We start from the raw sequence: 13,601 nt of genomic DNA, 5'->3' as shown, positions 1-13,601 counted from the left end.
CTGTAGCAGGATTACGGGGATACTCTTTTCTGGGTATACAGGAATACCAATTTCTTTCTTCTTTCTGTGGCCCAAATGTCTCACTGGGATCCTGTATGACATTGGAGTCAGCCTATGAAGTCTGAATGGACGTGGAGTTTATTACCCCATGTGCAACAAAAGGCTTCATCAGCAAGAACCCTGCTCATATCTATTTGTTGCTGCTTCCAAGTTGGATTCGCACATATGCAATTTCTATGCAGGCTGGAGATCTACCCATTGCCAATATAATTTCTTGATTTGGCTACTTTTTCATTGATTTACTTGCCTTAGAAACATTCACCTCAGTAAGGAAATAGTCACTTTTTGGATCTCTGAGCAGGCAGGCAGGCTGTGCTCTGAGAAAGTCTGGAAGAAGGAACAGCTTCCTTCAGATCCTGTCCTCTCTGAACACTTAATGCCTATAAATGTAGGATGATTTTCCTTTTTCCCGACCATCTCACCAGTTACTGCCAGAGGAGACTGACTACGGAAGTACTGCACAGAACAGAACTAGAAATAATTTGCTGCTGCTTCTTTTAGAGTGTTCTTTTTGAGGGAAAAGTTAGGGTAAAATAGCTGCAGATCTTATATACGTAATGACAGCGACAGTCAAAGGATGGGAAAACTTGCACTGTTTTATAGGGAAAAAAAAGTCATCACACTTCACATGTTATGTTAAATCCTGACATTCTCTTTTCAGTTCCCATTTCAGAGAGATGGGCAGAATATGATACAAAATGAGCATCAGTCTTATAGCTGACCTGACTGAAGGCACAAGAAGAATATATCTCCCCCCAAAACAAGTCCTTTCTCCTCTTTCTTAAGCCAAACCTCCCTCCCTGTCTTCCCAATTCAGCCCACATCAGTGCAGAAAATTTTTGTCAAATCAACCTTGAGTTTCAAAGCTGTTCTGATTTTTTTAAAAAGCAATGCCTGCAAGGTCAAAATTTTGACTGAAATCATCAGATGGTTTGTTTTCAAGCAAAGATTTAGGGCTTTAGATTCTGTAGCATTTACTGCATAGCATGTTTAAACTAAATGTATTGTAGCTTGATAGGAGATTTTCTCTAAATCTCAGTATAGTTATTCCGTAAGTGACTGAGATAGTTTGGCAGTTGCAAATATGCAACTTTCCCCTGAGACATGCATGAATTTAGGTTCCACTATGTGCAATAGCACAAGGTGATATCAGAAATTTCCTTTTTTTTTGTTGTGAGGATAATGTAATTTTCATCACACAAGGTATCTCCTGTGGGCATAAAATGCCATTTATTAGAGAAATTATACCTCCTCCTCTCTTGAATGTGCAGGGTGAAATCCATAATTGTCCAGGAAGTTTTGCACATTGAATCTCTTAAGCCTTCAAAGGCGAATCAAGTACAGTGCAGTTCAGAGAACCTCTGAACTCCAGCCATGTCTAGATGGTAGTTCCACGTGACATATTTGCAGGCAGAGGGAAGTCAAGTCTGTTACCACTCCAAGCCAACTCAAAGCTGAGGAGGAACTAAAAAGCATCTTTGATGGACCAGGAGTTCACAGAATCACAGAATGGTTAAGGTTGGAAGGGACCTCTAGAGATCATCTAGTCCAACCCTCTGCTCCAGCAGGGACACCTAGAGCATGTGGCACAGGGTGGCATCCTGGTGGGTTCTGAAGATCTCCAGAGAAGGAGACTCCACAACCTCTCTCGGCAGCCTGTTCCAGGGCTCTGTCACCCTCACAGGAAAGAAGTTCTTCTTCACTTCCACTTCCTCACAGGAAGGTGGAACTTCCTGTGTTTCAACTTACATCCATTACCCTGTCACCAGCCACCACGGAGAAGAGCCTGGCCCTATCCTCCCTACAATCACCCCTCAGGTACTTGAACATGTTGATGAAATCTCCTCTCAGCCTTCTCTTCTCCAGGCTATACAGGCCCAGCTCGCTTAGTCTTTCCTCATATGATAGATGCTCCAGTCCTTTAATCATCTTCGTTGCTCTACGCTGGACCCTCTCTAGAGGTTCGATGTCCTTGTACTGGGGAGCCAGTTTGGGCCAGATGAACTCCTGACTTCTTGCAAAATACCCTTGCCATATTTTGTCAGTAGGAAACCAGATCTTCTGCTACATCAGTCCCTTTTTGAGGAGAGGTCACTACATCTCTCTGCCCTACCTTGTAGCTGTGTGCCAGACCATTGCATAGTCTCAACTCATGAGCTTTTGGTTAGCCTGGTGCTGTGTTGTCTCTTGGCCTCTTCCCTCCTTGTTTTTGAGGCTCCTGCTCTTCCTTTAAGTCTTTGCCAAACATGTGCCAGCCTGTTCTGGCTTCCTTCAGCATCATTCAATTGGAGTGAACTGCCCTAGATTCTGCATTTCCTCATTTCACTGAGTATCACTTGGCTACCTCAGCGTCTTCCTCTCCCTGGTGGAGAGCACATTGACTTTTTCTTCAGGGGACTGAGCCTCTGATCTGGTCAACAGGATAGAATGAATTAGAGTACTCTCCTATTCTATTACACTGACCTCTTTTTCCTCTCCTCTCCTCTCCTCCCTTCTCCTCTCCTCTCCTCTCCTCTCCTCTCCTCTCCTCTCCTCTCCTCTCCTCTCCTCTCCTCTCCTCTCCTCTCCTCTCCTCTCCTCTCCTCTCCTCTCCTCTCCTCTCCTCTCCTCTCCTCTCCTCTCCTCTCCTCTCCTCTCCTCTCCTCTCCTCTCCTCTCCTCCCCTCCCCTCCCCTCCCCTCCCCTCCCCTCCCCTCCCCTCCCCTCCCCTCCCCTCCCCTCCCCTCTCCTCTCCTCTCCTCTCCTCTCCTCTCCTCTCCTCTCCTCTCCTCTCCTCTCCTCTCCTCTCCTCTCCTCTCCTCTCCTCTCCTCTCCTCTCCTCTCCTCTCCTCTCCTCTCCTCTCCTCCCCTCTCCTCCCCTCTCCTCTCCTCTCCTCTCCTCTCCTCTCCTCTCCTCTCCTCTCCTCTCCTCTCCTCTGACATCACTTCCTGTCATTTACAGTTGCTCTGCTGCAATGACCAGAGATGCTAAGAAGATGTACTGTCAACTCACAAGCATTGCTCACTCAGAAAGGTGTCTTCTTGTGATACGCATCACAGGGAGCCAATCCTCCTTGGCCACTATGGCGTCATTTTGCCTGGTCAGAGCAGCTGGCTAAAGAACTCATCACCATAATTTAAAATGGGTTTGCAAAGCATCACCATCTTCTCCACGTATCAATAACATACCTGCAGATACGTCTTTCAGAAGTGGCTCCCTTTCTATCATATCACTTTCAGGTCTCCCACTTCAATCAGTCAAGACTGGGACATTTTAGCCACGAAATGATGGAACAGCATTTTCATCCATTTTCTCCAAAGCCACTGACCACTTGACACCAAGCCAATTCTGGGGTCCAGCTTGATTCTGTTGAAGGTCACCACTAGTTTCAAGTTCTCAGCTGACATTCCTATTCTGACTGGCAAAACTAAATACATGGATAAACATTCATTGATGGCCTACATACTTTATAGTACTGCAGGATGCCTGCATGCTATTTAGTCTTAATGTTTAGATCTTTAAAGGTGGTATCAAAATGCCAGTCAAGAACATTCTCTTTTGTTTGGTCCTTCACAAGAACTAAAAGAAGTGCTCTCTTTAAGTGTTTATGGTACAGACAAGCAGGGAGACCTACAAAGGAGAAAGGAGTAGAAAACACAACCAGAGCAAAAATATCATGGTCTTATGTCAGTTTAAAAAGGTTTTGTGGCTGTCTGGGATGGATGTGGTCTTATGGGAGAAGGGATAATTTAAAGAAGGGGGGGACAAAAAGGAGTAGACATAAGGTCAAAGGGAAGAGAAAAGATGTAATGAATAAGTATAGCATAGAAAAAGTCTAGGTGAAAGTTTTCACACATCTCTTTCCCCAGTCTAAGTGCCCATACAGATTTATATTATAGTACTTAAATAAAAACTGTCAGGCTTACCACATTTTTGCCTGAATTATTCATAGCTCTGTATGGTCACAAAAAAAGAAAGAGTTGTTATTTGAACTGGTTAATTTTCATTAACATAACTGACATATAATTATTAGCTTCACCTGAGTAACTTGTCTTAATACAGCTACTGAAGCAACCATAATAGAGGTGCATGTTCTTAAAAATAGCAGTTTTGTGTATACTGGCTGAAAGCATAATTTTCTTCCATAATGGCTCTGCTAAGTCTGTTTCTTTCTCCCTTTTGCGCACAGGTAAGATTTCATCTAATATTTCTATATTCTAGGTAGATGCCAGAGAGAAACAGATCCTAAAGCAGTAATTACTAACAGCCATATAAGAGAGTTCCTTCATGACTAATTGCATTTGACACTAATTACTTCTTATGGAGGAGCCTGTGAGCAGCAGCACTCGGAGGTGTATGTGGATCCTCCCTGCATGTGCTGTGGTTTTCCCTATTTCCCACTGTAGCTGCCCTGCTCTCCAGGGCCTGCCCGTGTGGCCGGCTCCTCTGCCCACGCAGGGCCGCTGTTTTTCACCCAAGTGCCGTGCTGATGTGTTTCTTCAAAGGGATGCTCTGGGAGCTGAGATGCCTTCCACGTTCTTCCAGCTTGGTTTATACAAAACACGCTTTTTCTGGACTTTTTCTAGCTCCTATAAGGGCATTGGAGTACTGTGGGTTTGACAGTAAATCCCAAATGATAATGAGGAAAATGGTCCTACCTTTCATCTTGTTCATTTAAGGGCCACCACTGAAAGTGCCCTGTTCCATTCCTTGTCTGGCCAAAGGCCAGAAGCATTAGCCAGGAGTTAAAAGGAATAACTGATTAGATGCATTGTGGTGACCCAACACAACACTGTAAATGAGAAATTTAAAGGTGCTTTGCTTTCAGCCTGGCTCCTTGTCTGAAAAAAAAAACAAATGAAATATGTCCCCTTCAACAAAGCATCATGCTGGTGCTTCCTCCAGCAATAACTGTGATTCTTTTCATTCTAGCTAAAATTGCAGCATGTTTTTTTGATTCCCAATCAATTTAGCCAAGACATTTGCAATTAACAGCTCAGGTAGCAGAAAGACAAACACCAGGAGACTCTTGTTGAATTGATAAAAATTCAAAAACATCAGAAGAAAAACTTACAAACAATATGGTAGAAGTCATATTTATTGATAAAAATTAATATATCTGCTATAAAATTTGTAACAGTAATGCAACTGAATATTTATTTTGATGCATAAACCTGAATGTTACATACCAAATACAATACAGTAACACTGGTTTCCTCCTTATTTACATGTTTATGAAAATTGATATGCAATCCATGTTAAAAGAACTTGTAATGGAGAATAGTTACATTAGAAAAATAATATTCTTGATAAAGCATTCTTGAGGACTCCAATCACATTTTCAGGCCTCTTTCAATAAGGCAAAAATCCCTGGTACAGCATATAACTTAATTTACAAAATACAACAACTTCAGACACATCTTCAAGTTTTCTTTTGGTATGCTTTTCCTCACGGTAAAATTACTTAATTTTCTTACTAAATGGAAAGAACTTTCAGTAACGTAATTTAATGAGCTCTACTACATATTACATTTACATCGCTGTAATATAGCGACCATAACTGGGCAATCTTTCTCCTTAACTGTTTGCTCAATGAGCTTTTCTCAGATGTAGGACATGTAGTATTTTGAAATCATTATGACTGTGGCATCTTTCTTCAGTTTTCATAGGAAACAGATCCGTCACATTTTGAAACTTTTTTTAAAAAAAAATATTTTATTTTAGGAACTGGTGCACAACTACATTTCCACTCACAAGAGAACGTCACAAATGTAACTAAAATTAGGCTCGGATAACTTTGAAAACATACTACTATGTGCCAAAACCCAAATTTCTTACTTTAATACTTTGTAACCCTGCCATGCTCTAGGAATTCTTATTCTGCATAGCTTCATTACTAGTCACAGTCAGATAGTTTTAATTCCTTCAAAGGCACAAAACTTCCACCGCTTTTCCAGTGTTGCTCCTACACCAGTGAATTCTTGTTTAAACATGCGTGGCAGTCTCATCAAAAGCATTTCTATCTCATTTGCAGAGATCTAGGAAAGAGAAAAAGTTAAAAATAAAGTGAGAAACTGCCCTGGAGACTGGGAAGAGAAAACACAGAGAATAGAAATAAGAAAAAAAAAATCCAGAGAAGACGAAAACAAAGTTTTTCATTATTAATATTTTTAGCCTTAGCCTGACACCTGTCTTTTGAAATGCCAAAGCAAGTGTAAATTCCTTGCAGGAATAATTCTGTTTTTGTAAGCAGAATCCCACTGTAAATAACGACAATAGCAGGGAGATACTGTTATTTTAGGGTTGCTGTCACATAATGTTTGTGTGAAATCCATCTAAGACCTATGGTTTTAGGTATACTTATGTGGACAAGGAAGCGAATTGGGCCTTATTCTTCCTTCTCCTTCTATGAACTCTTAAATCTTTCTACCTCTAGCTCTATCAGTTTTCCTTTTGGAAAAAAAAAATGACTTCATTTTAATCAGCTCAATTTCTTTACTCATGGACTAAGTGGAGTCATCTTGCCCCAGTTTGTCCCAGTTCAGTAGCCCTAGATAACTCATCAGTGATGATCCTGACTCAGCATGACTCAGAGTATTTTCCAATGGCCTCAACACCTTAACGCCTGGTCACATTCCTATTGAAAAATCTGTTCTTACTGCAGAAAACACTTTCACAAAGATAATCTTTCTGGTAGCCAAGAAATGAATGGCTGTGGAAAATGAACCATTCTGATTCTGCAGCTACTTATTCTAAACTAATGGTCATGCGAAATGTTGTAAAGAAATCTCTGCTGCTGCTGCCCCAGATATCTCTGTGGCTTGATCAGCTTCATGGCGATGATGACATTTTTGCGTATTCATATTAGTAAGACACTTTCATAGTGGCGAGTCTCATTTTCAAAGCAGTGTATAAACATAAAGTATGCTAATTACACCTTATTCCACCCAAGGGAGGTGAGGAAATAACTGTCACCTTTTATTTTCCTATAGAGGTTAGTGAGGCAGAAAAATTAAATAATTTGTTAAAGGTGGCACTAAAAATCAGTGTTGGAGGCAGTCAATCTGGAACTCCAAAATAATCAAGTCCATCTTTTATATGCTCTCATGACAGTAACTGATAACTGGTTACCTCTAGGCAATGAATCTGAGCTCTACAACGAGCCCTCAGCCCACACAGGTATGCTGACCTTATTACTCCTGTTTAGGTGAGGAATGACAGGCTAACCATGGAAAATAATTGAAATTAATCTCTGAGATTACATCTCAGGATTACACTATTAGACAGCAATTTGTTGTGACAGCATTTGCTTCCAAAACAAAGCCGTGAGGTCAATTCTGCTGCACAGATTTATTACGCAGCAGGTAGGCAAAGTGGTAGCTACACGGCAAGGTCACTGGACACCTCAGAGGGCATGAGACAAGGCCCCATCCATGGAGACTGCATTTACATGGTAAGGATCTGACCCTGGCAACATCACTGAAGTCAACAGGCTGCTCTCACGAGTAGAAAATCAAGGCCAGAGCCCACAGATACACACACGGAGGGACTGCTGCACTGAAGGGGGATAAGGCAGAGCTCAGTGCACAGAAGCAATGAGAAGCAGGGCTGTAGTCCAAGGAGACAGCACTTAAAATGTTTGCAGAAGAGGAGCAGCCAGTGAGAGGGAGAAGCAGTTGAAACTTAGCCAAAAGACTGTGGGTTAAGGAAGGACTTGAAGGATGACAGAGATTTGCTAGATTGGTTGCTGCAGGAGCTGGTGTCGGGATGAAGGAAGATACATTACGTTGCTGAGACAGAGAATAACGAGGCAAAAGAGGAAGTGCTGCAGGTCCAGATGTTAAGAGCTCTAGAATTATCAGTAGATTTTTTTTTAAAAAAATTAAATTCCAAAGCTTCACACCTTTCCTTACTACCCTCTCCTTGTGTTTAGCAGTGGGCTGTGAAGCACTTGCAAATCTGAGCTGTCATACACAGAGGCAAGCACAAAGAGGTTCATCCTTCATCCTCTCTCCTCCATCAATTTCTGTTATTTCCAATGGCTTTCCATCTAATGATCTCCTCTGCCTCCTTCAGCGGCATGAATCTGTCCATCAAAGCAGCTGGAGGTTATCTTGGCTATGATTGGAAAGGCTAGAGGCAGTATTCAGGAGCCAAATATTACCAAGGTGAGTAGAGCTGGGTCTAACCAGCCACCTGGAGTACCACTTGCTTCTGAGTACAGGTGCACAAACAGCAGCATCCTGACTTCATATCGCAAGAAGATCTGGGCAAGCACTGTCATCCCTGTGTGCAGGAGAAATACTGGCAGATGTGTATGGTGGATCACAGCTGTGGTTTAGCAGAACCTGTTAAGTAGCTCCCGTTCAGACAAGGAGATCTACCTGCATAAAGGGCTGTGGGATTTGACCCAGACTATATAAAGTAGGCCATCATATAGCAATCAATGAAATATTTAATCAGAGTGACATTTATACTCTAATTGTCTTTGTAGAGCTATTGTTTAGCATTTAAAGTAGCATTCACCTGATCAAAGGTGTCTCTTTCATGGTGGTGATTCTCATTTTCTTTATTTTCAGTGGAGAGAAAAGAGGGGTTTTGGGACTTGATTCATCCTACAGTAGATATTGAAAGTGAGTCTAAAGAATTCTGTCCTAATGGTACTTATTGATGACAGACTGTATGAACTGTATGGTGATTAGGAAATACTTTGAGCACCGCAATGTGTTGGTCTCACGTGTGTATTGGCCTCAGCTTCTCTGATTTTAGCAATAGGTCAGCCAATTTCCTTATCAGGCCTCCCAGCTTCTCTGTGAAGATGAAGGGCATTTTTTGTGGTTCATGTTCATGAGTGTTCACATATTCAGTTTGTCTCATGACCAACAACTTTTAGAAGAGGAATACTCTCTTAAAACTCTCCATCATTCAGTGGCGATAGCTTCTCCTCCCTCTTGTTCTGCTTTCTTTCTTATCAGCTGTGTTTCAGGGTCACGTGTCATAAAATCAGCTGCCAATCTTTGCCTTTTAAAACTCTTCTTTGCCACAATTAATATCTCAGCAATGCAAAGTGAAGGACTTCAACACAAGTGTAGGTATTGTAATTTGTGAATGAATAAAGACTGCAAACCCCCAAGCCCCATATCCCATTATCTTCCTAATGAAAACTCGAGAAGAGTTTAACCTGCAGTAAAGAATAATACAATATTTCTATAGAGAAAACAGATTTTGATTAAATTTTTTTACCCTAGAGTCCAACTGCTGCATATAAGACCAAAGATATTCTATGTTGGCTCCAAAAGGGTGGACATGAAGAAATGTGGATATGATACCTGTATTAAAAAAAAAAGCACAGTACTGAAATTACCTCAGACATATCATTAAAATAAGCAAAATAATTCTGAATTGTTTGTTCTTGCAGGTTTTTCAGTATGAATTATGTTTCTTAATTTTCTTACACAACCCAATAAACATAAGAAAATGGCACATTTTTAATATAGTCATAATAACGCAGTAAACACAATAGCTCATCTTCAGGAATGACAGCAGTTAGCAAGTAAGTGACCAAGATAATATACTGATGAATAAAGGAATTTCTAAACAAAGACTTGCTGGAAGCATTTCAACTACCAATTTTATGCTTGATTTACCAATATAAAATTGTGGATATTGTAATGGTAAAATTATTGCTTTTTTCCCCTTCAGTGGATGCTCTGTTTTGAAAATGTTTCATATAATTGTGTCAGAAAACTCACTCCCTCAAATTCTTCTAGTAATTACACTGATGCACGTTGTGGGAAGTGTTTAATACATATTACTCCAACTGCTGCTGAAGAAAGCACGAATCCTTTCTGACATATTTACTTATTTATTTTTCCTTAAAAGACAGACAGTTATGCCTGTCTCCACTGTTATTTACAGGTTCATATAAAAGGTATGGGAATAAAACTGGTCTGAGAGGAGACAGGATCAAAGTCTGAAGATTTTTTTCTGCAGTGAAAATCAACAGACAGCAAAATAGTGATGACCAAAACAAACAGGATCGGGGGTATTGGAATTACTATTAAAAGCAATCTCCGATTTATCCTTTTTCAAATAAACAGTGGGAATAGAAAATGACATGTGTGGTACTTGCTGTTTGGGGAGAGTTGAACTGTAAGAATCAGAGCAAATATTTTCAACTCTCTTTGGATGGTTTACTTAACTGAACCACCCTAGGGGAAGTTCCTTATATTTAAAGCGTAAACACCAGGATTAAAAATGCTTACAAATGACAAAAATGGGTCACTGTATCTTGTGTACTGCAGGCCATACAGCATTCTTGATGCTGAATGAATTAGGATAATCTTGGATTTCAGTTTTTCCCGTATACTGGCAATGGTTGAAAATGATAAGCAAAATTAAACTAATTTTAGATCAGCTTTGCAAAGTACATCTTCTTTCCACCCTCGTTTTTCCAACAGCATTTACAAACTTATGACCCTGCAAAGGCAGAAATCACGTGTTTAACTTTATACCGTGGCAAATCCCAGCAGCCATTGCCTTCCCCATGATCTGTGCGACCACAGGCACACACACGAGTGCTCTTGACGCAGAAGCCAAGACCATCACACTTGGATGGTCTGATTAGAAATCCAATTTGTATTCAAATCACACATTGCCAGTGGCATTGCATTTGCAGTCTATGTGCCTAAAACTTTCCAGTTCAGGATGTTCAAAGATAATTCTTTCCTATAATGTAAAGAAAAAGTGGCACTCTTGAAGAATTTATTTTAAAGGTTTTATTTTAGGTAGATGATGTGGCAGCCTTTGTGGTATGCATACTGCTAATTCCCTCATCTAATGTCGAAAGCATAAATCTGGCTTGTTAATGCTTCCACTATACACATTTTGTTTGAAAGTTTGCCAATATAGTTGCCACCCCTCAATCCTTCAGTATTTTCACTGATGATCAGATGCCAAGTTATACAGTTCGAACCTATTAAATTTCAGTGTAAATACAGTTTTCATACAAGTCTAAATGTAGATCCTGATTTTTTCTTCATATCCCAAATTCTTTTGTTACAGTCTGTAGATTTTTTAGCCAAGAGAAGTTCACTTGTATTTAGGATTTCTCTTACTGAAAACGATTCTAGGTCTAGATGAAAATTAAAAATCTTTTTTTTCTTTTTTCTTTTATTAAAGTAAGGATGCACACAAAAACATATGCAAAACAAAAAGTTCCTAAACGGTAGTTGTCAACAAACTTCTTTTTGGTAATCTTACCTATTAATAGTGCCTCTTTCTCTGATTTTAGACCAGGGCTTCGTTTCTCGGAATTTTTTTCTCTGTCTTGGTTGACCAATGCTACCGTCAATACATTGACTTCCTACAAAGTTTAAAAAGAAAACAGATGCTCATGTAGATTTCATTTACTTGAGTTAAACCTCTCTGCTTCCTTTCAACTCTGTAAAAAAGATCATTACTTTAATTTACATCTAAAGACAAGACAATTATAAATAATTGATTTGTTTGCAGAATATTAACACATTTTTGGAAACACTTTTTCCCCAAGAGCTGGTGAAAGAGAATTTTCTTCTAGGGGGTAAGTACTAACTTTGTTGCTAGAGCTTCTTCATTTGAATGGCCTGAAAAATGTGCCATAACGTCTAGGAATGGTCAGAAAACTCCAGTTTTCTAGCTATTAAAGCTGTAAACATAGACTGCCTCTAGAGAATGTGGCTTAAAACATTCAGTTACAGTGATAAGAGTAAATTCAAGAGTCAACAGCAATGTTTCCAGCTACTAGAGCATAATCATTTACGCCATTATACCAGTACTTGCCACGGTGCAGGTTCTTGTCCCAAACAGGCACATTTGGGAACCAGCGTATATCAGGAGGCATTGCTAGCCGGTGGGTTGCTTGCAGTCACCTTGTTTTGAGAGTTAAGAGGAGTCAGCCTTAGGGAGAAGTGAGTCGAGGTTCCCACCTCTCAGCTCCCTTTCTGCTGCCTGAGCCCGGTAGCCTGAGCCCAGCCGAGCTCTCCCATGCTAGGTGCTTCATCAGAAGTAGCCAGCAGTTGTGTGACGGAGTGCTCTTCTCTTGGGCCCATGTCAAGTAAACAAATTATCTCTATTTCAGAGGCATGTTAGCAGCCTCAAAGTGCATCACACAATATCCGAGCATATACATGAGCTGTTTCCATGGAGCAACTGATAGGAACTCATTCCTTGGTGAGGCAGTGACTCATGCTGCTGCATCTGCTCTGTGAAATGCTCAGCAGATCCTTGCAAAACCTGGGAGGTAGAGAGCATGGGGCTAGAGATATGGTGGTGTGGAGTGTGGCTGAGTGGGAATGTTGCTGCAGTGCTGGCTATGGGAGACCAGGGATGTTGTACTCAGCTGGAAGGGGCACAGTACCCAGTTGCTTTAAATGCAGGCAGATTTGCACCATTTGGTGCCTTTGATGTAACGATGGGGCCAATGTAGAACACGCAGTTGGGATTTTACCTTGTTCCACAATTCTTGGAAAACTTCTCTGTCAGTGAAGGAGAGACTTTAGACTTGAATGTGTGCAGATTTCTGGAGGTGCAAATAATGCATACTAAAAAAAAAAGACCTAAAACGTGGCAAATGGGTCTCTCTAGAGATGAATTGGACTTTGCACTCTGAGAATGGCAAAGAGTGAGGAAATTCCTTTCTCTCAATTTAACCTGTCCCTCCTCTACCCTGGTGATGTTCTCTGTGCTCTTTATAGGCTGCCTCCACAGAGCAGCTGCCCGATCCGCAGCGCCTGATGGCTCAGATGCTCCGTGGGTTCAAATGTTCCCGCACGCTGTGAAGTGGAATAAGTTGCCATGTGTCAGCTAAGAGTCTGTGTGTGCATCTGGGTGTGTGTATCCTGAGCCCCCAGCAAACAAGAGACTCGACTGACCTTAGCCCACAGTGAAATGGGAGTAAGATGCATTGAATCACCTCAGGAATGCTGCCACTGTAGTGGACAACTGAGCCATGTCTCCTCGACAGATGCAGCCATCTGTGTGTAGCTGTGTATGTCAGAGATGCTCACCCTATGCTGCCTTTCAGTTAATAGAAAAGAAATTGTCAATTTTAGAGTGACATATTTTGATTATTTACTTCATGATGAAATAAATTACCCGGTAGAGGTGCCTATTTCATTTTCCTCACTGGCTAAAAAAGGAATTTTATAGCATGAATTTAGACACTCACATGTCGGGGAGAGCCTGAAGTTTGAGAGCCATGGAGATGCACTCTTAAAATAACAGTGTGCCTCAGCTCTCTGTCAGGAAAATCACCTTGACACTAACAATCCTGTAATTCTGTAATGAGCAAGGCACATTATACCAGTAGAAATAGGTGCTCTAAGTTATCTAGTTCTGTCAGTTCCTCTCCTGATACAACCAAAGGCTAAGGCATACATTCATCTGCTGCTGGCCATGACAACCAAGAACAGGGAAACAAAACCGTGACAGAAAACATATACACACACAGACATATACACATACATATAAAATGTTCAAATAAATTTCAGATGAATTCAAATTCAAATGATTTTTTTTCCATA

The 13,601-nt window shown here is 40.8% G+C and overlaps 1 protein-coding gene across 2 annotated transcripts in view; it reads right to left on the bottom strand.

Annotated features, from left to right (window-relative positions):
• Window positions 1–5,121: 5,121 nt before the first annotated feature.
• The window catches only part of ENOX1 (ecto-NOX disulfide-thiol exchanger 1), a 134,260-nt gene continuing 125,780 nt past the window's right edge, over window positions 5,122–13,601 (bottom strand). For both annotated transcript variants that reach the window (XM_088530933.1, XM_088530934.1), the window contains 3 exons: window positions 11,302–11,404; window positions 9,283–9,368; window positions 5,122–6,077 (listed from right to left, as the gene is read on the bottom strand). In XM_088530933.1, coding sequence (XP_088387059.1) covers window positions 5,946–6,077; window positions 9,283–9,368; window positions 11,302–11,404 — 321 coding nt within the window. In that variant the 3' untranslated portion in view covers window positions 5,122–5,945. The remainder of the gene's footprint in view (window positions 6,078–9,282; window positions 9,369–11,301; window positions 11,405–13,601) is intronic.

This window comes from Tinamus guttatus, unplaced genomic scaffold, assembly GCF_059628265.1.
Source record: "Tinamus guttatus ecotype Peru unplaced genomic scaffold, ASM5962826v1 Tinamus_guttatus_pri_ptg000394l, whole genome shotgun sequence".
In the NCBI taxonomy this organism is placed as follows: domain Eukaryota; kingdom Metazoa; phylum Chordata; class Aves; order Tinamiformes; family Tinamidae; genus Tinamus; species Tinamus guttatus.
This window is presented reverse-complemented; position numbering and strand designations above follow the sequence as displayed.